Here is a 24,433-nt window from a genome sequence, read left to right as displayed (position 1 = left end):
CATTTTTCTAGTTTACCTAAATCATTTGCCATTTGGCTTATCCCTCCTGGAACATCAACCCTGTTACATATCTTAGTATCATCCGCAAAAAGACATACCTTACCATTAAGACCTTCTGCAATATCACTAATAAAAATATTAAAGAGAATTGTTCCAAGTACAGATCCTTCAGGTACCCCACTGGTAACTAGCCCTTGGGCCGAAAATACTCCATTGACTACAACCCTCTGTTGCCTGTCCCTCAGCCACTGCCTAACCCATTCAACAATATTGGAATCTAAACTTAAAGATTGCAGTTTATTAATCAGTCTTCTATGTGGAACAGTATCAAAAGCCTTACTAAAATCTAGGTAAGCAATGTCTACTGCAACACTATCTTTGTTAAATATTTTTGCTTTCCCTTGTCCACATAATGCACATAAAGCTGTTTTAGTAAACACAGAAAAGATTTAAAATCTGAAATGCAAAATTAAGAATAAAATAAGGTACAAGCTGTACCTATAGCAGACTGGAGGTCACCTCTATAGGAATCAACAGGATAGTGGAGAGAAAACCAAAATGAACAATAAAAGTTAAATGGGCTGACCAGCACAAATAAATAATTCATATAAAAGTATGCAATGTGGCCTGTTATTTTTATATTGAATTTTGAAGATAGAACATTACTTTTTGTTACCTGAGCGACTTCTCATATAGTCATGTTTATAGCAATATGTTAGAGAACAGGCATGCATTGGATATAAAAAGATGATACCACATGTCTTCCTCATGAGGTATATAGTTTCAAATATTATACAAGATTCATTAATGGAACATTTCTATGTCACATTTCAAATGTGTCTGATACACTTGAAAATAAAAACGCAAACTCAATAAGGGATTCCAAAGAGTCCAAATTTAATAGGGAAGTGTAAATCAACAGGGAAAAGTATCTTGCAACTTTTGTATGGTTTATAAAACAGGACAGTTGGCTTCAGGGATTTGCATTTCCTTACTATCTATTTAAAAGTCTGTACAGAAAAAACACCAAACACAATGTATTTACAAACATGTGTGCAAATAAAAAAAAAATCAATTTATTACTTTATCCCAAATAAAAAATACAAATTATGAAAATATAGGTTAGCAGTTTTTAAACCATACAGAAAGTAATGTTGGAAATTGAGTTTAACAATGCAATTCTAATGTTTTAAAGCTCATCCCGATCTCTTTTCAGTATGGTATATCTATATTCACTTGGGGCCAGTTTCTGAAAGGAACTCTCTGGAGGACTGCTTGCTAAATCTCCGGTTTCCTGCAAAATAAAAGTATAGTAATTTAGTAGTATAAAGTCAGCTTCTGACTTATTGAATACAAAAACAAAGTTGAGAATTAGCAAAATATTTTTTCATAATTTACTCATACAAGAAATGATTAAATACAGAAAATACTGTGCTTATTCATGGCTACCGCTGTCCAGCATTGTCCTTTCCCCTGCTGTCAGAAGTAATGGCTGCATGGAAATGAGCTCTTTCTATGGAAGATCATCCTGCAATACTGATATCAGAAGAGGAGTTTCCTAGTTAAACCAGTAGATAGTGGTCTGTGACCACCATCGACTGGCAGTTTTCATAATGCATTGTATTAGGAGAGACTGAGCTCTGGAAGCACGCACTGCGGCTTTAGAGCAGCGCAAGGAAGGTGTGGTAGTAGCCCACAATGAGGTGATTAACCTTACAAACTCTCTGCTTGCCACAGTTGAAGCTCTGGAGACTACGATGGAGAATCTCTCCAATCATTGCCAAAGGAATAACCCTCGGGGGAAGGTTGTCTCAGATGACATTTAGGAGGGCTCCCTAGCTGTTCCTGTTGGGATCTTTAGAACTACACTCCCAGATATCCTGGACTCTCTCTGGCACATAGGCCATGTGCACAGGGCCCTGTACGCTTGAATGGCACTTGGAGTTCCCAAGGGAGTGGTAGACTGCAGAGGACAAGTTAATGTGAAAGACCCTGTAACACTTGTCTTTGGGTACATGGCCTAAACACGTGTTCCAATTTTATTTCCTGGTTTTGCTACTGGAGGATCTTCTTCACAGACTACAGAGGAATGATTCAATAATAAATGTCATTTTATGTTTTTGCCCCTTAGTTTCTTTCTTTTTGTTCAGATATAATATTGGGTATATAACTCCCTAATTGCCAATTTGTTAAAAATCAAAAGTCTTTATTGATTGCTGCTTAATGTTTTTTATTCAGTAAAGGGACAATGGAAAATCCCAGAATCCCAAAGCGCAGCAGAGCTTTGGAAAGCCTATAGTCACCTGAACAACTACAGCTTATTGTACATTGTTTTGGTGAGTATTATCAGTATATATTCAGGCTTCAGGCTTTTTGCAGTAAACACTGATTTATCATAGAAAAGGCAGTGTTTACATTACAGCCTAGGCCATTGGCCACTCCTCATATGGCTGCTAGAGGTGCTTCCTGGGGCAGTGCTGCACAGCCATTCAGTGTCTCCACCCTCTGCATAGAGACACTGAATTTTCCTCACACAGATTAACTGAATCAATGCATCGCTATGAGGAGATGCTGATTGGCAAGTGCTGTGTTTGGCTTGTGCTGGCTCTTCCCCTAATCTGCCTCCTTGACCAGCTCAGTCAATCCAATGCTATTGTAGCGTTACTCACCTTTTCCAGGGGCCGGCCGCGGTCCTCTCTTCAAGCCGCGCGCGGTCATGCTGCTGCACGAGCTGCGCGCGGCTCATCCGACTGCTCAAACAGGAAGGCGGGCAGTGACCGCGAGAAGCGGTCACGTGTTCCGCCTGAATCTAAGAGCGCGCCGCGAGTCTCGGGCGCGCTCTTAAAGAGACAGTGGGAGCCTAAATTGCCAAAAGGCTCCCATTGGCCCCTGTCATGCCACACACCCCATACACTTACATTTTGGGGGTGTGGATATGACAGGAGCCAATCACATTAGTTTAGATGCTACATATACTTACCCTTTTCCCTTAGTTCCTTGCCCTATCGTGGTTTCTGCTACAGTTCCCTTTAGCGCTTGTGGTGTTCAGTTGTGTTCCTCCGTATTTGACCTTGGCTTTGTATTCTGACTTCGTTTTCGCTTTATCCTTATCTGTTCTGTTTGCCGGCTTGCTGTTTTGTTTATTAACTGCTATGTTAATTAATGGGTTAAGCCTTCCCCCAAATCCTCTAGTGGCTGTTTCACTGACAGCCGCTAGAGGCGCTTGCGTGATTCTCACTGTGAAAATCACAGTGAGAGCACGCAAGCGTCCATAGGAAAGCATTGTAAATGCTTTCCTATGCGACCGGCTGAATGCGCGCGCAGCTCTTGCCGCGCGTGTGCATTCAACCGATGGGGCGGAACGGAGGAGGATCGGAGGCAGAGATCTCCCCGCCCAGCGCTGGAAAAAGGTAAGTTTTACCCCTTTTCCCCTTTCCAGAGCCGTGCGGGAGGGGGACCCTGAGGGTGGGGGCACCCTCAGGGCACTCTAGTGCCAGGAAAACGTGTATGTTTTCCGGGCACTAGAGTGTCCTTTAATCACTTACCCGATTCCAGCACCTATGTCCCTTGGCACTAGGTCAGCACCCCGTCTCCTTCGATGTAGAAACAAACGTGTATGGTGAGTGCATTAGGCCCTCTCCACAGGAAAGCATTGACTCAATCCTGTGGGGTTTTCACAGACGCTGGATGTCCTCATGCAGACCGTGAGGACGTCCAGCGTCATTTATGCGACAGAGTCCAGTAAACTCCGGGATGCGCCTCTAGTGGCTGTCTAGTAGAGGGGGTAGGGAGGGGAAAGGAGTCCACTTTCCCTCACCTTTTTATACCTTGTTTTCTGCTTTCTCTTTTACTTTTCTTTACTTATTTTTTTTGTTTCTATTGTGTGTATTCTTATGGGTCTCTTCTCTCTTTACAGGAGATTGACATATGTGCATTCTTACGAATCCCACATTTGATATACATGTGAAAATAGTATTGATATTACTTTTGCGGAAAAAAATAAATAAAGATAAGAGAAAAACCAAAACAAAAACTAAACTTCCAAACAGTTTGACTAATTACAAAAGCAAAGTTCTACAGAGTATGTTGCGGCTATGTAAATGCCAAATTTAATATTAATATCCAAGAAGGATAATTCTATGTTTAACAGAGATTAGAGAGCAAAGTTCTTCATTTGAATATTACAAATTAATGATTAAAAATAACTTTGCATTAAACAACAGTGTGATCAACAATTCAGTTTTAACATACCTGACCAGGAGCTACATCAGTAGGGTCAGGTCCATGATGAAATTCTCTGTGCAATTTCCCAGAATGCAGATCTTGTACAAATTGCTTCAATTTACCAGGAATTCTAAAAAGACAACAATTCATTGTAAGGATTACTGAAAATAAACAAGCTTTACTGCACTCCATCTACATGTACAATTCAGTTGTGTAGGGGAACAAAATGCAGAAGACCGTTTCAGGAAAAAAATTGTTGCTTATTTTAATCGGAAACCTACACAATAATAGACAAAACAAGTTAATAAGGGACAATTTGCAAGAAATGGCAAAAATGTGAGAATAAACAGTTGACAATTTAAAGTTGAACCAATATATAAATATTTGGTATACTTTTCTGTAAACACATCAACATCCCTTTGAACAAAACAAAATACAATACAAAAAATATAGCATTTCTGAAGTATTAAACCAGGCTTGTCACTGACCCTTAAGCGAATGTTACTGCTCTGATTTAGATTAACATAATGTGGTTTAAAGGGATAGTGTAAAACACCACAACAATTTTGGCTTAATGAAGCAGTTTTTGTGTATAGATGTCCCTGCAGTCCCACTGCTTCATTCTCTGCCATTTCGGAATTAAATACATTTGTTTATGCAGCCTTAACCATGCCTCCCCAAGCTGTGATTCACATAGCTTACATGAAAAAAGGTTTAATTTTCAACCAGACCCTACAACATAGTGTGTTTCCTTTAAAGGGACACTATAATCACCTGAACAACTTCACCTTAATGAGGTTGTTCAGGTGAGTGCTACAGCTACCTGGAGCCCTTTTCTTGTAAGCACTGTATTTTCTGAGAAAATGCAGTGTTTACATTGGAAGCTTGGAACACCTCTTGTTGCAGTCAGACGGCCACCAGAGGGACTTCCGAGTTCAGAGGCCCTAAAAAGGACTCACGTCTGACGTATTCACGCATGGGTGAATACTTCAGACGGGCTATCAGCACACAAAGCACTGTGAACGCGCTTTGTGTGCTGAGGCTGTCAGCTCTGCTGTGGTAGTGGCTAGAGCTGACAGCTGAAGCCCGAAACCACAGGGACTCTCTGTCCTCAATAGTGGTTGAAGGGGGGGTGGGGGAGGAGACCTACTCCCCTCCCCCCCCCCCGGCCCCCACCCCCGGGCGGCAGGTGGGGACCATGAAGATAATGAGGGGGGGGACCTCCTGTCCTCCCCCTCTCCGGCCCCCACCCCTATGCGGCGGGTGGAGGCCCTAAAAATAACAAAATTGGGGGGGACCTACTGTCCGTCCCCCCCCCGGCCCCCACCCCTGTGCGGCGGGTGGAGGCCCTAAAAATAACAAAATTGGGGGGGACCTACTGTCCCCCCCGCGGCCCCCACCCCTGAGCGGTGGGTGGGGGCCCTAAAAATAACAAAATTGGGGGGGACCTACTGTCCCCCCCCCCAGCCCCCACCCCTGTGCGGCGGGTGGGGGCCCGAAAAATAACAATAGGGGGGACCTACTGTCCCCCCCCGGCCCCCACCCCTGAGCGGTGGGTGAGGGCCCTAAAAATAACAATAGGGGGGGGACCTACTGTCCCCCCCCGGCCCCCACCCCTGAGCGGTGGCCCTAAAAATAACAATAGGGGGGGGACCTACTGTCCCCCCCGGCCCCCACCCCTGAGCGATTTCAAGCCATCCAATCACGGTGCTCTGTGTCATTTTACAAGCGTGGGAAAGTTCTTTGGAATTTTCCCACACTGTGTAAAATGACACAAAGCACTCTGATTGGCTTAAACCAGCCAATCAGAGTGTTCTTAGCCTAATTGCAGGTCGTGGCAAGGCTTTATAAGCCTTCCCCCGCCCTGCAGAGCTCAGTCTGCGCGGAGCCCTCCATGGGTGAAGATGGATTATGTTTTTTTTTTGTTTTTTTATTGCGTCGGTTATTATGGATTTTTATTTGGCCTTTTTGGGGGCTGAAGAAAGAAGATTTTAGAAGAAAGAAAACATCGAATGGTAAGTTGTTTTTATCTCTCCTTTTTTTTTTAACAGGGTTTTAGTTAAAGGTCCCCCCCTCATTATTTTTAGGGTGAGGGGGGTAGGTAGGGAGATATTTTTTTTTGGCGGGTGACTAGGGTCCCCCCCCTTTGTATTTAGGGCCCCCACCCACCGCTCAGGGGTGGGGGCCAGGGGGGGGACACTAGGTCCCCACCCCTGTTGTTAGTTTTAGGGCCCCCACCCACCGCTCAGGGGTGGGGGCCGGGGGGGGACAGTAGGTCCCCCCCTATTGTTATTTTTAGGGCCCCCACCCACCGCTCAGGGGTGGGGGCTGGGGGGGGACAGTAGGTTCCCCCCCTATTGTTATTTTTCGGGCCCCCACCCGCCGCACAGGGGTGGGGGCCGGGGGTGGACAGTAGGTCCCCCCCTATTGTTATTTTTAGGGCCCCCACCCACCGCTCAGGTGTGGGGGCCGGGGGGGGGCAGTAGGTCTCTCCTCTATTGTTATTTTTAGGGCCCCCACCCACCGCTCAGGGGTGGGGGCCGGGGGGGGGACAGTAGGTCCCCCCCCCCTTATTTTTAATTTTAGGGCCCCCACCCACTGCTCAGGGGTGGGGGCCGGGGAGGGACAGTAGGTCCCCCCCTATTGTTATTTTTAGGGCCCCCACCCACCGGTCAGGGGTGGGGGCCGGGGGGGGACAGTACGTCCCCCTTATTGTTATTTTTCGGGCCCCCACCCGCCGCACAGGGGTGGGGGCCGAGGGGGACAGTAGGTCCCCCCCTATTGTTATTTTTAGGGCCCCCACCCACCGCTCAGGGGTGGGGGCCAGGGGGACAGTAGGTCGCTCAGGTCGCAGGTCTGTGCAGCTCCTGCAACCAACTAAAATATATTCTCTAACAACCAAGTCTTACCACCCGAAAATTGACCGACAGCACAGACACCCAGAGCTGAGGGACTGCGGGACCCGGGGAGAGGCTGGCTCATCGAGCTTCAGTCCCCATGGGGAAGAAAAACACGCCAACCTAAATGGTGCCTTCTCCTGCGGTGAGTGGGGCGGACAGCCGCTGCCCCACTATCCTGCACCACGGAACCCAGCTGAGTGTGCGGACCGGCGCAGGCCCGGCCCCGTCCCCCCCCCCTTTGGACCGGTGGGGGTGATCCCGGTCCTCACCCTGAGGCCCCACACATGACACTGCAATCGAGGCCAGAGAGCCCAGCTGCCGCACCTAAAATGGCGGGCGCCACGTGCGCAGCCGGCAAAAAGAAGACCAGCTTTCAGCTCGCACTCACAGCCACCAAGGCGGATTGTGCCTCCCACTCAAGCTGCACGTAGAGTCGCGAAACCAACGAAGCTCAGGTGCGCGGGAAACAACAGCCGCACTGGGCATAGGTCACACAGCGAAGCGAACATACTCGCCTGAAGAGACCGACACCTCTGCTGGAAGACCGACCCGGCAATCACCTACAACCCAGCCTGCACTAAGACGGACCGGTAAGCGGCAGCACTCTGCGGAACACACTCAGCTCCCGTTCAGGGCAGACACCAGCCTACGTATGACCAAGAGAGGCAAGCCCACTAAAATACAGCGGCAACACTGGGAAGCCAGCGGAGGAGGCCTACACCAGCAATGTGCACCAACAGCATGTACCCCTGGGGGGGAGAGACAGTGCCCCGGCGACGAAACCCTGCACACCATGACTCTCAAAGCGCCGCACAGCTGCCGACTCACAAGACCAGACGTCCTGCAGATGCGAAGTATGTTCGGACACAGCACGGCGGCGGGGATCCAGCCCCTACCAGAGGCAGATACCGGGCTATACCGCAAGTAAATCACGAGGGGTCTGTTGATCCGCCACTGGCCTGGACAGTACCCAACAGGACAGTACCAAAGCTTTGGTCCCTATGCTGTCTCCATACTCCACTTTACTACACAAACCAGCTTCATGACACACAACCACTGACTTCCATATGGCTGGTGGGGGGTTAAATGGGGGTGGAAAAACACGCGCATGTTTAAAGCTCCTCTCTATAGGCTACATCTATCCTGTTAAACACATAGACAAGAATACATAACCAGACAAGGGCTGCATGTATACTTCATTAAGCATTAACGTGTTCATAGCGCATATAGTACCAGCGAAGAATATGCTCTCTTTTATTGCGTTTTATTTGTTTTTTTTTGGTTTGTTTTTTCTCTCCTTTCTTATCTCTACAGTGTGTCTCAGAGAAACGACAGTTCACACTCTTGTAGTCATTAGTCACACCGATTTATCTTCTGTCACACGTAGTATTATCTTGTATATCTATAAAAATTTGCATTTGTTCAGTTATGTCACTTAACCAAAAATTGTGCAAGCACCAATGAATATCCCATTGTAACTAATGCCTGAATAGCACGAGGATTGCCTTTGGGGTACCCCGTGCAAGTCTGTAACGCCATATGCACAGCAAAAAAAAAGAATAAAAAAAAAAGAAAGCGAGCTGAGCTGTCAGTCACACAGCTCAGCTTGCGAACGCGCATTCCGTGCACATGCGCGGTAAAGCGCTGAATTTCTTCATATGCCGCTCTATGAAGAACGCGATTGGTGCAGCGCGAAGCCGCGCATGCGCACCACATCGCGATGACGCTTCTCTCAGAGAAGCGTCCTATTGGGCCCCGCGATTTCGTCATTTTGACGAAAAAGGGCGCGCGGCATGGCTGGGAGCTCGGCGCTGGAATGGAGGTAAGTTTTTAATATAAAAACACCTCGAAAATATTTTTTTTTGCTGCAAGTACATATAAAAGCAAGAAGGAAGGCTGGGGGACCTGTCTTTCTTGCTTTTATATGTTGGCTATAGAGTCCCTTTAACAGTTCTATCATCTCCTGTTTTAATTCTATTTTTTTCTGCCACTCTAAACTTTGGCTGAAAGTTCTAAAATGAACACTTTTACAAAAATGGCAGAGAAAATCTGCCACTTTTTAAACCATTTTAAAAACAAATTTAATAAAAATACAGAGCGAGACCAACAATAAATGACACTTTTCAGAACACCAATAAAAGGTCTCCATTTGTATCTGCTTTTCCATTCAGAAATTAAAAAAAAAAATCTTAGGAGGAAATCAAACTGGAAAATATTGCTCCATAGTGGAATACAGACAAAATGTATTGAAACTTACATACCAAAAATGTAGGAAAGCTTCTTAATCTACCAACCTGTTTTAATAGACATGAAGACGTCTTTGTAAAGGTGGTTTAAGGAAAGCGCCATCAGTAACGGCATGCGTTGATTGCGTTCAATGAAGAACACCGTTAAAGAAGTATAGATCCCAGGGGCATTTCAACAAAATTATCTGTGCTGTTAGCTTATTGCCTGCATTTTCTGTTGCAAACGCAAGTATAAGGAGCACCTGGATCAGTAACACTTTCCCGGAACTTTTAAATATGTTCAGCTATATGAGTACTTAGAAGAAAGGCATTATTGCATGATACGCTGGTTTATATTTGTATTTTAATAAATTTTAGTTGTACTCCTCTAATTGGATATTTTGCGTGTATTTGTCGAGTACAAAGTATAAAAACCACCTACAGGTATGATCACGAAAAAAACAAAAATAGGTTAAGTTGTGAGAATGGCTTCAAGCTTAATAAAATTACTAGTAATTTTAAAAAGATACTGGAAACCTATAGAACTAAAGGCCATATTGCTAGATGTCTCAAATTCTTAAAGGATTCTCAGAAGCTCTCTGTCTGGAAATCTAAGATTAAGTGGGAAAAAGACTTACATATTGCAATTCCTGAGCAAGAAATGATAAGAGCGATAGCTAAAGTCAACACATCGGTACATTGTTTGAATATAGTACTTATAAACAGATGGTATATGGTACCAGAAAAATTGGCCCAAATGTACAAGGATCAGAATCCTGACTGCTGGCGATGAAAGGAAGGGTATGGAGATTATCTCCATATATGGTGGCACTGTAAATGTTTAAGCAATATATGGAAGCATGTATACCACCAGATTTATAATATCTGTCAGATATATATACCTTTTACACCACAAAGTTTTCTGTTACATTTGGGATGGCCCTCTATGTCCAATGAGAATTCAATGTTGATAACACACATTTTATTGGCAGTTAAGATAGTTTTAGCCAGATACTGGAAAAGTAATAAAGTCCCAGAGTGGGTTGAAATTAAAAAACAAGTAATATACCAATGTAAAATGGAAATCGTAATAATTCAAGGTAATTCTGTTGGTTTGAAGAAATCCAGTAAATGGAAAAAAATAGTCGATAAGTTTACTTTTAATAATGATAGTTTATAAAATGCCTGTATAATATAGTATGAATGGGCTGCCCCGCCGAGTGTTTGCCCCCGAACGAACACCAGCAAAATTGTACTTATAAATGAAGGATAGGAAAAATTGGGTAGTATATGCTGGGTTCCTCGAGAGGATGCGTGTGCATGGTATGAATTATGTTTTTAGTACACCTCTGCACTGTCATTTATGGATATGGGTATAATATTTTGGTATAAACTAACGATATAAGAATTCCTTTTACATTTTCATATTTTTATGTACTTTGCTTGAATGGAAACATATCTATTGATATATTGATTTGTATTGTATGTATTTTTGTGATTGTAATATGAAAAAACTTTTGAAGAAATAAAAATATATTTAAAAAAAAAAAAAGTTGTGAGAATGGTGATCTGTATTAACTATTTTTAATCATTGCCACACAGGTACAGATTTCTTAGGTGAAACAAAAATAGGCATTTATTCTTTAACAAAAGGAAACATGCATGTCAAAATGTATATCTAATTAAAAAATGAAATTAATGCTACACCTATGGGGATATTGGTTTCATTTTTATACTCTTTATATTGAGTTATAGTAAAGATCAACAGGGAGATTTATCACTCTTATTAAAGTGGCAAGTTATAGCAGGATGCCTAAATGGCGAAAAGAGAGAGTATCCAAAACAAAAATCTGGTAAAAAAAAAAAAAAAAGATAGATAAGCAAGCATGATCATGATACCAGAGACATTAGATTAGTAGAAAAAAAAGGCTATCTAAAAGTCTGTCTAAAATATCAAAGAAGGGGCGGAGCCTGACTTGCTAACTGGCAGGCTCCTGAGAGATAACCGATCTCCTGTGAATAACCCCTGATCCAAAGGGGGACTCAACGCCAAACACTACCCACTGTGCTACCCACATCAGGGAGACCCTGGCAAGCATTGTGACACCTTTCCCGGGCACTACCGACACCGGGAGCCCGAGGTGGTTGACTGCGGCCGTCAGAGCTGGGGAGAGGCGGCCGCTCTCCTCTTCTCTGCATCTGCAGAGCGGACCCACTAGCCTCCTACCCCCCCACCCCCCCGGACCGGTGGGGATGATCCCGGTACGCTTCTAGCGGGCAACCAAGCAGCGACAGGCACACAGAATGGTGCCAAGCGAGCAGACTGTGGGCACGGAGCCACACAACATGGCGGACGCCACATGCTCTTCAAGCTGTCACGGAGAGAGGCCTGACCTCGCGGCCCGGCTGGATAGCATATTCGCCGCCTTTTGGGATAAAATAAAGCTACGACAAACTATCAGGCTAGAAGCAAATGTTCATCCACCTAAGCCATCACCTCCATGCACCCAGCAGAGACCTGCGGCAGTGAGAGTGAAGAGAGCGTGAACTAAGCAGGGAAGCAAGCAGCCTCTCCCACCTGCACAAGCCAGTCCATGGATGGACAGAGAGACGGCGGGACCCAGACGCCATAGGTGGGCTGTACAACCCGCAACAGGCTTCCTTCACCAGCAAGTACCAGAGACCACAAAGGGAACAGGGTGGCCAGTGGAAAGAACTTTCAAAGTGTTGGAGGCACCAGGGGAACCCCCCCACACTCTGTGGGCAATGCTGATCCTGAAGGCCTGCCACTATACCTCCTAAGACGAGCCGCAGCTATGAGGGCGACTGGCATAGGCTGACCCGGGCTCCCAAACTCGTGGTCACCGCACCTGACCAGCCCATGCTATAGATATGTCAGAAAGTTGTGCCCTGAAATATTATATTTTGTTTCTCACTGTTATCTTTTGTTCTAACACCTTGCTCTTCTCCTGTATTCTGTTATTTCTTTTGACAACTACTGAATAGAGCAGCACAGGTTTATTACCTGTTTAAGCTAAGAAATCAGTTTATGTATAATCAAGCATAGTGTCACTAAGGTTAAGCCTAGAGTAAATGTGAATTCTGGCAGCTTTACTGCACTAACCCGGCTGCAATATTAGCTAGAACCGCTAAACTACTAATCATACCAAAAGCGCAGTCTTACTAGATATATTTGGCAAGCTACAGTTTTTCTACTGAACATGTGCCAAATAACACTTGTTCATATAATTAAGATTTATAATTCAGTATGTTATACAGCTTGACTATAACTACTTATTAAAATTTTGTGCTACGACTTTAAATGCCACAGGAATGTACAACAAGGTTATCAATGTGCTTGTTGTGGCTCTGTAAGCTGTATTGTTATCTCTTGCATAAAGAAAAATAAAGAATTTAAAATATCAAAGAAGACAACTTTAATAAAAATATATTTAAGGGAAAGCATAAGAATGAAAGGGCAAACTACGTAATGTGAAATAAATAAAAAAACGCACTGAAAAACACATTTAAGTCACTGTCACAGGAATGACATATTCGAGTGATATGGCAGAGCAACATAATCTTAATCATTCTATACTCTGTACAGATAGTTACTCTTTGCAACAGTAAACATATGTTTACACACAAAATAGGTAAGCAATGCTTTTCTAATTTTACCACATGACAGGAGGCTTCCTATTTTGCATTAAACTCTCTTTACTAACTCACACAGCAGTAAAGAAAAGTGAAACATTAACCAATCAAAATGCAATAGGAAGCATAGTATTCACAGTGATAAGGCTCCTCCCCCTCTTTCTTTACTGCTCCATCAGCAGACAGGTCAGAGTTTTTGGCTCTTTCCTTAATTGTATTGAATTGTGTTACCTTTTATGATTTCTCCTTATCTTTGGATGTTTATCTATTAGGGTTTTTTTCCCCTATCTGTCTCTTAGGACTTTCTGTTCCCCCCTTTTTACATTATACGGTCTCCTCTCAGGAATTCTTCCCTGCTGTTTTTTCCTTCCCTGCCCTCAGGGACTTGTATTTGTATTTTGGTATCTTCCCCTCAATATATATTTTATTTCAATTTTATTTATATTTATCTTGACTTTATTTTATCTTTGGTTATATTATTTTACATCCGTTTTTACTAGTCCCACGGCACTTTCCGATCTCACTTTCCCCGAGATCCGATCGTTGGTTTTGTTCATGAGGGTAACGCTCACCCTCACCCTAACCGTTCTCCTCGCGGCCTCTCAGCCGCAATCACTAGCCGGCACGGCGGGAAACCCCTTTCCCGTCTCTCCGGCGGCCATATTGGATCTCGTGTCTCGCGAGATTTGTGGCCGCCATCTTAGGAGACCCGTGATCTCCGTCATTTCGGCTCCCGACCGCAAATACATAGCACACCATCCAGGCAGGGGTCAGCAGGTTCGTTTTTTTTTTTTACATATTTAACCTACTATAATGGCTGTCAGTCCCATACAGTGGTGGACCACTATACCCTTACTGATATTAGGTGGATTTTGTGCCACCTTCCTATATATATATATCTCTATCTATCTGGGTGAGGCCCTTTAAGTATTGCTGCTTTCAGGTGGATTTTGTGCCACCTATATATGTATATAATCAGGTAAAGCCCTGTAATCTTTTATACAGGTGGATTTTGTGCCATCAAAATAAACTAGATTTTATTATTTAATATGTAACTTCAGACAAAATATGCAGCATCCTTTGGTAGCATTTTTAAAGGGACACTATAGTCACCTGAACAACTTCAGCTTAATGAGGTTGTTCAGGTGAAAACTATAGCTCCCTGCAGCCTCTCTCATGTAAACACTGTATTTTCTGAGAAAATACAGTGTTTACATTGAAAGCTAGGAACACCTCCAGTTGCAGTCAGTCACAGTGAACCAGAGGGACTTCGGAGTCGACGGAGGCATAATATGCCTCCATCCACTCAGATCTGCTGTGCACAAGCATCCTGTGATTCATTATCTCCTCCCACTGCATGCAGACACTAAACTTTCCTTCATGGATACAATTCATCTCTATGAGGAGATGCTGATTGGCCAGGGCTGTGTTTGAATCATGCTGGCTCTGCACCTGACCTGCCTCCTTGTCAGTCTCAGCCAATCCTATGGGGAAGCATTGTGATTGGATCAGGCTACAACTTCTGATGAGGTCAGCACATTTTTTTTTTGTTTAGGCAAACAGCATGCAAAGTCACAGCTTCTGGCTTGAATACAGTAAGATTTTTACTATATTTATGGAGGTATGAGGGACCCAGGGGGGCTAGATGGTGGTGTTAACACTATAGGGTCAGGAATACATGATGTTGCACTGGTGACGATAGTGTCCCTTTAACTATAGTATGCATTTTTCAAGCTATATGGCAAATTTTGTGTTCATTTTCGTATATCTGATTTCCCATATGTCTAGGTTTGAATTTTGGGACTGTGTGAATTGCATTGAAGTTTTCTGCATGGCTGTACTGTTGAATGATGGATTCCTTCGCTTGAAAATGCGGAAGTGGAACGCAGACTTGTGTTCCACAGGACAGAACGTTCTTTTGAGAACACTTCCGGATACACAGATGCTGGCAATTTGAAAATTAGAACGGTATAAAAGACAGAACTGCTCACCACATAATATTCACCAACTGAGGAAGCCAAGTGATGGCGAAATGCGTTTTGGACTAAAGACTACATTACTTCTTAAAGCGACACTATAGTCACCAGAACAACTACAGCTTATTGAATTTGTTCTGGTGAGTAGAATCATTACCTTCAGGCTTTCTGCTGCAAACACGGTCTTTTAAGAGAAAAAGTAGTGTTTACATTACAGCCTAGTGATAACTTCACTGACCACTCCTCAGATGGCTGCTAGAAATCCTTCCTGGGTCACGGCTGCCTAAAATGCATCCAAACATTCAGTATCTCCTCCCTCTGCATGCAGACACTGAACTTTCCTCATAGAGTTTCATTGATTCAATTCATCTCTATGAGGAGATGCTGATTGGCCAGTGCTGTGTTTGAATCCTGCTGGCTCTCTGCCTCTGATCTGGCTCCTTGTCAGTCTCAGCCAATCCTATAGGGAAGCACTGTGATTGGATCAGGCTACCACTTCTGATGATGTCAGCAGACTGCTTGTTTTTCTGTTTCAAACAACATGCAGAGTTACAGCTTCAGGCTTAAATATAGTAAGATTTTGCTATATTTATGGACGCATGAGGGGCCCAGGGGGGCTAGATGGTGGTTTTAACACTACAGGGTCAGGAATAAATTTTTTGTGTTCCTGACTCTATAGTGATCCTTTAAGTATTTTTGATCACTAGATCATATTTTATTTTATTTGTATTAATAAATGTATTAATTTATCAACATCTTCAAAGTTTGCCTGTCTATCCCTGCTGATCAACACTTGGGTTTTAAAGACACAGAAGAGGGCTGTGGCTCTCCCTTAAGGAGCCAAGAGTGTTATACACTAGAGCCCATTGGCACTCTCCTTGTGAGTTGGAATTTTTTTTTCATCCACATTTAATCATTATTGTTCATACCATCTGCACTGTGATTGTGTTATATATTGTTCACAGATTTATGTAAAGTGTTGTATCAAGTGCACCCATCCTCAATATCCAGGTATATTAGAGCTCCGCCTATATTATGTTTGTTTGTAAGACTTGGATATATCAATTATAATAACGTAGTATGGTGGAACATATTTTATGTAGGTGCCAGTGTGTATTTAATACTGTACTGATCTTGTCTCTTCAGCCTTCCACAACACATTTTGGTACTCTACAGTCCTTTTATACAGTGTGGTCAGAATGAATCATCTAGACAGCTATTACATTACTACTAATTGCTTAATTGTATTGCATCAGCAAATAATCGTCTGGGGTCTGTGATGTATTTTTAAGACAGAATGAATATGTTGCAGAATAAAGAACCTTTGTTTGGGTCAACGTAATTTCAATATGCAGAGCCTTGCATTCACAGATCAGTTGTGAATGGTTTGTGTTATTTATTTAGTCACCAGAAATCATATGGATATTTAATTATGTTAGAATTTTTATTTTAATCTGCTTTTGCAGTTAAGAAGTGCTAGTACCAGTTAACATCTTGATGAATTTTAAAATGTTATGCAAGATTTAATTGTTATTGAGTAATGCACAGTGCAACACAAGGTATCAGACTGTCAACAAACATAATATGGAGGGCACTAGTGCCTTAAGAGCTTAATATATTGGTCTAAAATGTGCTGGAAAATTATATCTAGTAATAGCTTGCATCTTCTCTTCTCATTGTATATGGCTGCTTAATAGGCGTTAGTTACTTTAACATGTACATTAACTTACTCACCCAAAATATATGACACTTACAGTGATTTGCATATTCTTACTTAAATCGATGCACATGTTGACAAATCTTTCTTCATATGCTTGTTCTTTATCCAAAACGCAGTTTTGTATTTATCTAAATTGCCTTTATTTTTATTTACTTGCCTCCATTTTTTGTTTTATCCCAATATTGTCTGTAGCATGGAGTGTCAAGTATGTAAATGCAAAAGTGCATTTGTGTGGAGAGTAAGCCAATATGTTATTGTAGGGCATATATGAGTGCATGCAGGGATGTATTTGTGTGTGTGAAGGCTTAAAGGGTTTAACGCAGGGTATATACTGTATGCATAAGTTTGCCCTCTATTGGAAGAGTAGACATAGTGACATGTCAACCCTCCATTTCACATGTCCCCATTCCATCTCACTGTTCCCACTAACCTCTCAATGTTCAACATCCCCATTTCCTTGGTTTTTTTTTTTTTTTAAATTCATTTATTTTGAGTCCCCCACTGATTACTTATTATTGCCAGCTGTTTGTCTCTTGTGTCTAGTATCGCAACCATTAGGAGCTATGCTTCTTTCAGAAGCAAATCAGGCAGCTCTGAAAGCTTTGCAAAGATTGAAAATGGAAGAAGCACAGCCTTAGGTTGCAGAGCTTAGATATGCTAGTGGATGATTTTGTCCTTATGCATCAAAGCCACAGCTGGCATTCCAGCACCTGCAAATGGTATGCAGCCATGGGTATACTAGAGGCTATCAACATGGCTCAATTTTCACTCTTCAATTGCGAGGAGTGTTGAAATTCAATGTAGATCAGTGCTAAAACTTTCATCTGCTGTTTGCCTGCCCAGTTGCTTAAATGTATCCCAATGCAATTCAAAAGTTGTAATTGCATGTTTACTTTGTATTACTTTATTTCATTCTGCCTTATCTGAAAATACTGACATATGACTAACCCTGGAGGTACTCCACATACCATTTGTGTCCAAATGCTATTCTGTATTCTATCTTTAGCATTTTCACACAAACCAATTGCTTTTAATTTGTGCAGTAAGCTTTCTTTGTGCAACAATATAAAAAAATCTTCGTAATTTCAACACCTAGTATTGCAACACCAATATCTACACTATTTGTTCTATTAAAAATTATGCTCCTAGTAACAACACAACATTGCAGTCCAACAGAATTCCTGTACTTTATCTGTTAATAACCTTTTAGATTATTTGGCAATCATAGAATCTAAAATACGCATAATTTCTGGGCTGAGATGTTGATATATATTGAAAAAAAGAGGTTTCGCATTTCTAAACGAAGCTCCCTAAGTACTCATGGGTAAAAACCATCTGGTCCTGAAGCTTTATTTACCTTAACATTATTTAACTGCTGTAGTACTTTATCCTGTGTCAGCCAATCACATGTTTGCTGTTAGGCTTTTGTAACAGTGATTTCCACATCCACAGCCATTGGGTCTTCCTTGCTATATACTGTAGAAAAAAAAAGTATTTAAAACGTATGCCTTTCCTGATCCTTATTAACTACAATACTATCGCAGATTTCAATGGACCAAACTAAGAAAATTCTTTTGGGGTTGTCTTGCTTGTATCATATTCTAGTTTAGCCAATCTAAATTGCCCTACTGCAAAGTTTTGTTGACCTCTTTTATTTTGTATTTAATACGAAATAACCGCTTAAGGACAGAGACAATTGTCCAAGTTCTAAACCAAAACAAATCTAGGTTTGTCTGGGGCCATGAAAAATGGTAGACAGACAGGGAGCTTATACCTGGGGCTTCTTGGTGTGAGAGCAGGGTCTTAACCTTGTTCGCACCAAATCTGCAGGGAGCTCAATGCCGTCCTACAGCTTTAAAGCTAAAACTTTGGCATGCTGAGACTACAACCTTTATAGTAATCACAGAATCTAAAATCACCGCACATCCTACAAGCTATTTAACTATGAGCATTTTGACCAGGGGTGCATCTAGGAATCACAGGGTCCAGGCGTAAGAATCAAAGAAGGGCCCCCCTTACCACCCTCCTTGCCCCCCCTAAGCAATACACCAAAGAGTGGTGTGTGTGGTGGTTCAGTTGGATTGAGCAGGAAATGGCTGAGTGTGATTCTGTGTGGTGCTTGTTTAAGTTTGATTGTATTGGTATGTATGTGTAGAGTTGTCAGAGTGTGATTGTGTTTGGGTGTGAGGCTGGCTAAGTGTGACCCCCTTTGCTGATGACAACATGCTAGCTTCATTGCCAGCAGACTGGCGCCAGTGCATGCCATTATCCCCCAGCTCGGTGAGTAACACAGTGACAGGGAGCAAGAGGACTGCCCATCAACCAATTTATGACCTTAGACCCTATGTTCCACTGGCACACATGTCTAATGTTCAGGATTTCATTGACTGGTAAGGGAGTGACCATATTTTTAAAGAGCTTTACATTAAAATCAATACATTTGCTAGCACAATGTGAAGATGGAATTTATTGCTCTTTAATATAAACTTTTATATACTACATATCTATTAGTAATACATGCACGGGTGTGTGTATATTATATATATATATATATATATATATATATATATACACACACACACACACACACACTTATACATACATACACACATTTGGCAGGTAAAGAGCTTAATTGTTAGTAGTTCAATTATTTTGTTGTACAGATTGTAACTGGGGAGTTATAGTCTTAGGAGATTCATCATCGGTATGTTTATGATGGAACAAGAATTAAAAAAAGTGGAATTTTATTTTCAAAACTGAGAAAACTATTCGTCGAGAGGATTATTTCAAGAAATTCCCAGATTAATTGGCTGCCACGTTTGCCCGACCTTTCAGCTGCCGATCACTTCCTGAACAACTGAAGGAGGGGGTGTACGTGAACAAACCGCGCACATTTGAGCAGTTCAAGGAGAATATCCATGCAGAAATTTGAGCGCTAATGCCTCCAACATTAAATAATATTATTAACAATGCAATCAAAGAACCCGACTTTGCATAGCGGCAAACTGAACTCATTTAAAAGAGGTCATCTCCCGTACCTAGCCAAACATTAAGCATTTATTGTATTAATAATAATAAAAAGTTATTGACTCTTTAACCCTTACTATGAAGTCTGGCCCACCCACCCACATATGCATTTTACTACATATCACGTGAATTCATTTTCATCTTTTTAAGCACACACATTTTCACTGACCCTTACACGCACCCTAATCCCATTTATAATCCTACCTCTGACCAATCTCCAAATTCAACCCATAATCAAATGCATAATAACCCCCCTATAGTCCCTTATCTGTACTGACAGCAGCAGCTCCCAGCTCATGCAGTACAGCGAGCTCTATACTGGAAGTAGACTCAGAATCACAGTGGCGGAGTGTGATTCCTCAGGTGCAGTTATTTAAAAGGCTATGTGCAGCACTCACCTTGAGTGCTGGACATAGCTCATCTATCAGTCTGTGGCCAACAATAATGGCCCAAGCTGACAGAGGAAATTATTGGGTATCCAATAACACCTGGGGATCCTTGGTACCAGCAAGGAATTAACCCTGCTTGTACTTTTAAAGCATGATAATCTATGCCATCAATGGGTGTTGAAACCCTGAATGACATGATGGCATATATTGTCATGTGGTCGTAAATTGGTTGAAGATATTCATATTTTTCAGTCCTGCCAGTCAATGAGTTGTAAAGCTGTCCTTATCCTTTTGAATTTGGACTTTTTAAGGTTAAGTGTTTGACAAAGCCCATATTAAATTGTTTATTAGGAGTAGAATTCAAATGGTAGCATATTATGGGGAGTATTTCCTAAGTGCCCCTTTACTTGAATATATATAATATATATATATATATATAAATAAATAAAAATAAAAAAGTCACTTATTTTAACTATAAAAGCTTTAAAGGGACATTATAGTCGCCAGAACTACAGCTTTTTATGTTCCTGCAGGCTTTTTGCAGTGAGCACTGCCTTTACAGAGAACAGGCATTACAGACTCTGGACACCTTCAGTGGCTACTCCTCAGACGGCTACTAGCGGTGCTTCCTGAGGCAGTGTGCTGCACATCAGGGGCAGATCCAGCAGCAGCAGACTGGAACTATATCTAGGAGGACAAGAGGGGGAGGGAGCTAGATAGTGTTTTTAGCACTATTGAGTCAGGCTTACCTAAAAAAGAGCTCAAACTAAAAATAAAAACAAAAAAAGGTATTGGTTGTTTTTTAACAAAAAAAAAAAAAAAAATGAAATGACATTCTAAATAAACAACAAGAGGAACTGGCACTACAAACACAGTCCGACAATACAACAACATGCAACCATGCAATGGAGAGGTTTGAATAAATGTGGACAACCACAGGACAAACTACAAAATTTCCTACAAACTGTACAAAAAGACAAAACAAGGCAGGATACTAGTTTTTAACACTATAGGATCAGGAATACAGGTTTGTGTTCCTGACCCTACAGTGTTCCTTTAAAATACAGCTAGTTGTAGTGGTATCCAACCACCTACCTTATTACTACCAATGATGAATCATTAAATAGGAAATAAAAAGAATTTCTTCCATTACTGAAGTCTAGACACTGGCAGTAAAGTCAAAAAGATATCAGCCCCTTCCCCTTTAACAGTGCATTAAAGGGACTCTCCAGGGAGGACATTTTACTCACCTCGTTCCAGCGCCGGGAGCCTCGTGAAGCCGCGCCCCCTATTTCGTCAAAATGATTCCATTTGGAAGCGTCATTGCTCCCTTGTGCGCATGCGCGGCTTCGCCACACATGCGCACATATTTCAGAGGGCGGCATTCATGATTTTAAAGTTGAGATTTTGTTCAATTTTGTCGGAACCATATACCAATGATATAGAAGCTTATAGTGTAATTCAATCAGTGATGGGGAGTGGATATCTTTTCCTTATTGTTTCCTTTTGTACCAATTTTTAGATGTAATTGTTTTTTCAATATAATTCTCCCATTTAGTGAGGGGATTAGGTTTTTCAAAATGTATATTTTCAGTAAAGATTTTTTATATTTTTCTTTTCCCCGCAGCACATTTAAATCAGATTTGAGAATTGGTGTACAATTAAGCGTTGTTTCTTACCGAGATAACTTAAAGGGACACTATAGTCACCTGAACAACTTTAGCTTAATGAAGCAGTTTTGGTATATAGAACATGCTCCTGCTGCCTCACTGCTAAATCCTCTGCCATTTAGGAGTTAAATCCCTTTGTTTATGAACCCTAGTCACACCTCCTTGCATGTGACTTTCACAGCCTTCCATAAACACTTCCTATTTAGGCTCTCTTTATTGCAAGTTCTCTTTAATTAAGATTTTCTTATCCCCTGCTATGTTAATAGCTTGCTAGACCCTGCAAGAGCCTCCTGTATGTGATTAAAGTTCAATTTAGAGATTGAGATACAATTATTTAAGGTAAATTACATCTGTTTGAAAGTGAAACCAGTTGTTTTTTCATGCAGGTTCTGTAAATCATAGCAGGGGAGGTGTGGCTAGGGCTGCATAAACAGAAACAAAGTGATTTAACTCCTAAATGACAGTGAATTGAGCAGTGAAATTGCAGGGGAATGATTTATACACTAAAACTGCTTTATTTAGCAGTGACTATAGTGTTCCTTTAAGTAACTAAATACTTCTCTATGGTGTTAAACATACGTCAGTTGAAGAGTGGAAAATTGGATAATTTCATCTTGTCCCCACAAATCTGATATGTGATATTCCACCCTTTATCCAATTTAATAGCTGTAAGTCCTCAATCACATAAGAAAAGCTCTTTGATTGGAGAATCAATAGAAATAATATAAATTGGAATTTTTATTTTATTTTTTTACTTTTTAATCATCTTAACAACATTCTTAATAGTTTTTAGAATTAAAGACTTATTTTTATTACATTATTCCATAACCATTTTGATAAATTATAAGGTGAGACTTTCCATTATATACTGGGAAGAGACTAAGGCATAGGGATTTACCTATTGGAGAGCGTGAGATATCCTAGTTATATAGTTTAGACAGATCTGGGTAATTTAAACCTCCATGTCTGATTTTTCTATTTAAGATAACTTGTGAGACACTAGTTTTTGTTTTTTTTATCCCTCCAGATATATAAACAGAAGGTTTGAAATTGCTGAATAATTTTAGGAGAGACTTTCAAAGGGATTACTCTAAACAAATTATCATTAATTTTGATAATACTATTAAAATCAAATGTCATCTTTCTTTTTTCCCCCCATTTATATATTATTTATTCATTTTTCAACAGAAATAAAAACAAACATACAATACATAAACATAGAAATTCACAATAGACATATAGTAGTCTTCTCCCCTTCTATAAAACCTCACAATTATCATACAATATCATCCTTTTTTGTTAGAGGGAGTTACCGTATATACTAGAGTATAAGCCGACCCGAATATAAGCAGAGGCCCCTAATTTTACCCCCAAAAACTGGGAAAACATATTGACTCGAGCATAAGACTAGGGTGGGAAATGCAGCAGCTACTGATAAATTTCTAAATAAAATTAGATCCTAAAAAAATGATATTAATTTAATATTTATTTACAGTGTGTGTATATAATGAATTTAGTGTGTGTATGAGTGCAGAGTGTGTGGGTATGAGTGCAGTGTGTGTGGGTATGAGTGCAGTGTGTGTGGGTATGAGTGCAGTGTGTGTGGGTATGAGCGCAGTGTGTGTGGGTATGAGCGCAGTGTGTGTGGGTATGAGTGCAGTGTGTGTGCGTGTGTGTGTGTTGCAGAGCCTTGGTGGGGGTGGGCATTTTTATTATTATTATTTTTTTTTATTATTATTTTAATAAATGTTTGTTAAATTATTATTTTTAATATTATTTTATTTTATTATTATTATTATTATTAATAAATTTATTTTTTTCGTCCCCCCTCCCTGCTTGATACATGGCAGGGAGGGGGGCTCTCAGTCCCTGGTGGTCCAGTGGCATTGGCAACTCAGTGGAGGCGGGCTGGCAGGAAGCACTTACCTCTCCTGCAGCTCCTGTCAGCTCCCTTCTCCTCCGCCACCGGTCCGGTCAGCTCCCCTATCAGCTCCCACTGTAAGTCTCGCGAGAGCCGCACTTTGACCCTGCGGCTCTCGCGAGACTTGCACTGGGAGATGACAGAGGTGCTGACCGGACCGGCGCGGAGGAGAAGGGAGCCGACAGGAGCTGCAGGAAAGGTAAGTGCTTCCTGCCAGCCCCCAGTCTGTATTATGGCAATGTAAGTTGCCATAATACAGACATTGACTCGAGTATAAGCAAAGTTGGGGTTTTTCAGCACAAAAAATGTGCTGAAAAACTCTGCTTGTACTCGAGTATATACGGTACATTTAAAACAACCTAACTGTGGGGGGCGGGGCTCGGCGGCCATGCTAGCAGGCTGCAAGACATTATGGCTCCTGAGGAATTCAGCTGAAAATGGGCAAATACCCACTTTACTCAGCTTGGAACACCCTGGAAGTTCATGGTACCTGGTCCTGGAGTGTCCCGGTGCAGCTGGAGCACCTGATATAGGGTGAATCTGGGTCCTGATGAGATGCTCCTGGGCTTGGGGTCTGAGGCCTACCCGGGATAAGAGTGGAGTGGACGGCCGCTGCCTCACTTTCCATCCCGGCTAATGAGCAACGCAGCTGGGGCTCCCCAACCCTCTGGACCGGCGGGGGTTATCCCGGTCCCCACCAGGCAAATAAACATCTTTGCAGGGCTCC

The 24,433-nt window shown here is 41.9% G+C and overlaps 1 protein-coding gene across 1 annotated transcript in view; it reads right to left on the bottom strand.

Annotated features, from left to right (window-relative positions):
• Window positions 1-880: 880 nt before the first annotated feature.
• Window positions 881-24,433, bottom strand: part of ERP44 (endoplasmic reticulum protein 44) — a 93,809-nt gene continuing 70,256 nt past the window's right edge. Inside the window, exons 11-12 of the mRNA XM_063450620.1 lie at window positions 4,252-4,354; window positions 881-1,294 (exon numbers count right to left, since the gene is read on the bottom strand). Coding sequence (XP_063306690.1) covers window positions 1,190-1,294; window positions 4,252-4,354 — 208 coding nt within the window. The 3' untranslated portion in view covers window positions 881-1,189. The remainder of the gene's footprint in view (window positions 1,295-4,251; window positions 4,355-24,433) is intronic.

The sequence above is a fragment of the Pelobates fuscus genome, chromosome 4 (assembly GCF_036172605.1).
Source record: "Pelobates fuscus isolate aPelFus1 chromosome 4, aPelFus1.pri, whole genome shotgun sequence".
NCBI classification, from domain to species: Eukaryota; Metazoa; Chordata; class Amphibia; order Anura; family Pelobatidae; genus Pelobates; species Pelobates fuscus.
Note: the sequence above shows the minus strand (reverse complement) of the source record. Positions and strands in the feature narration are given on the sequence as shown.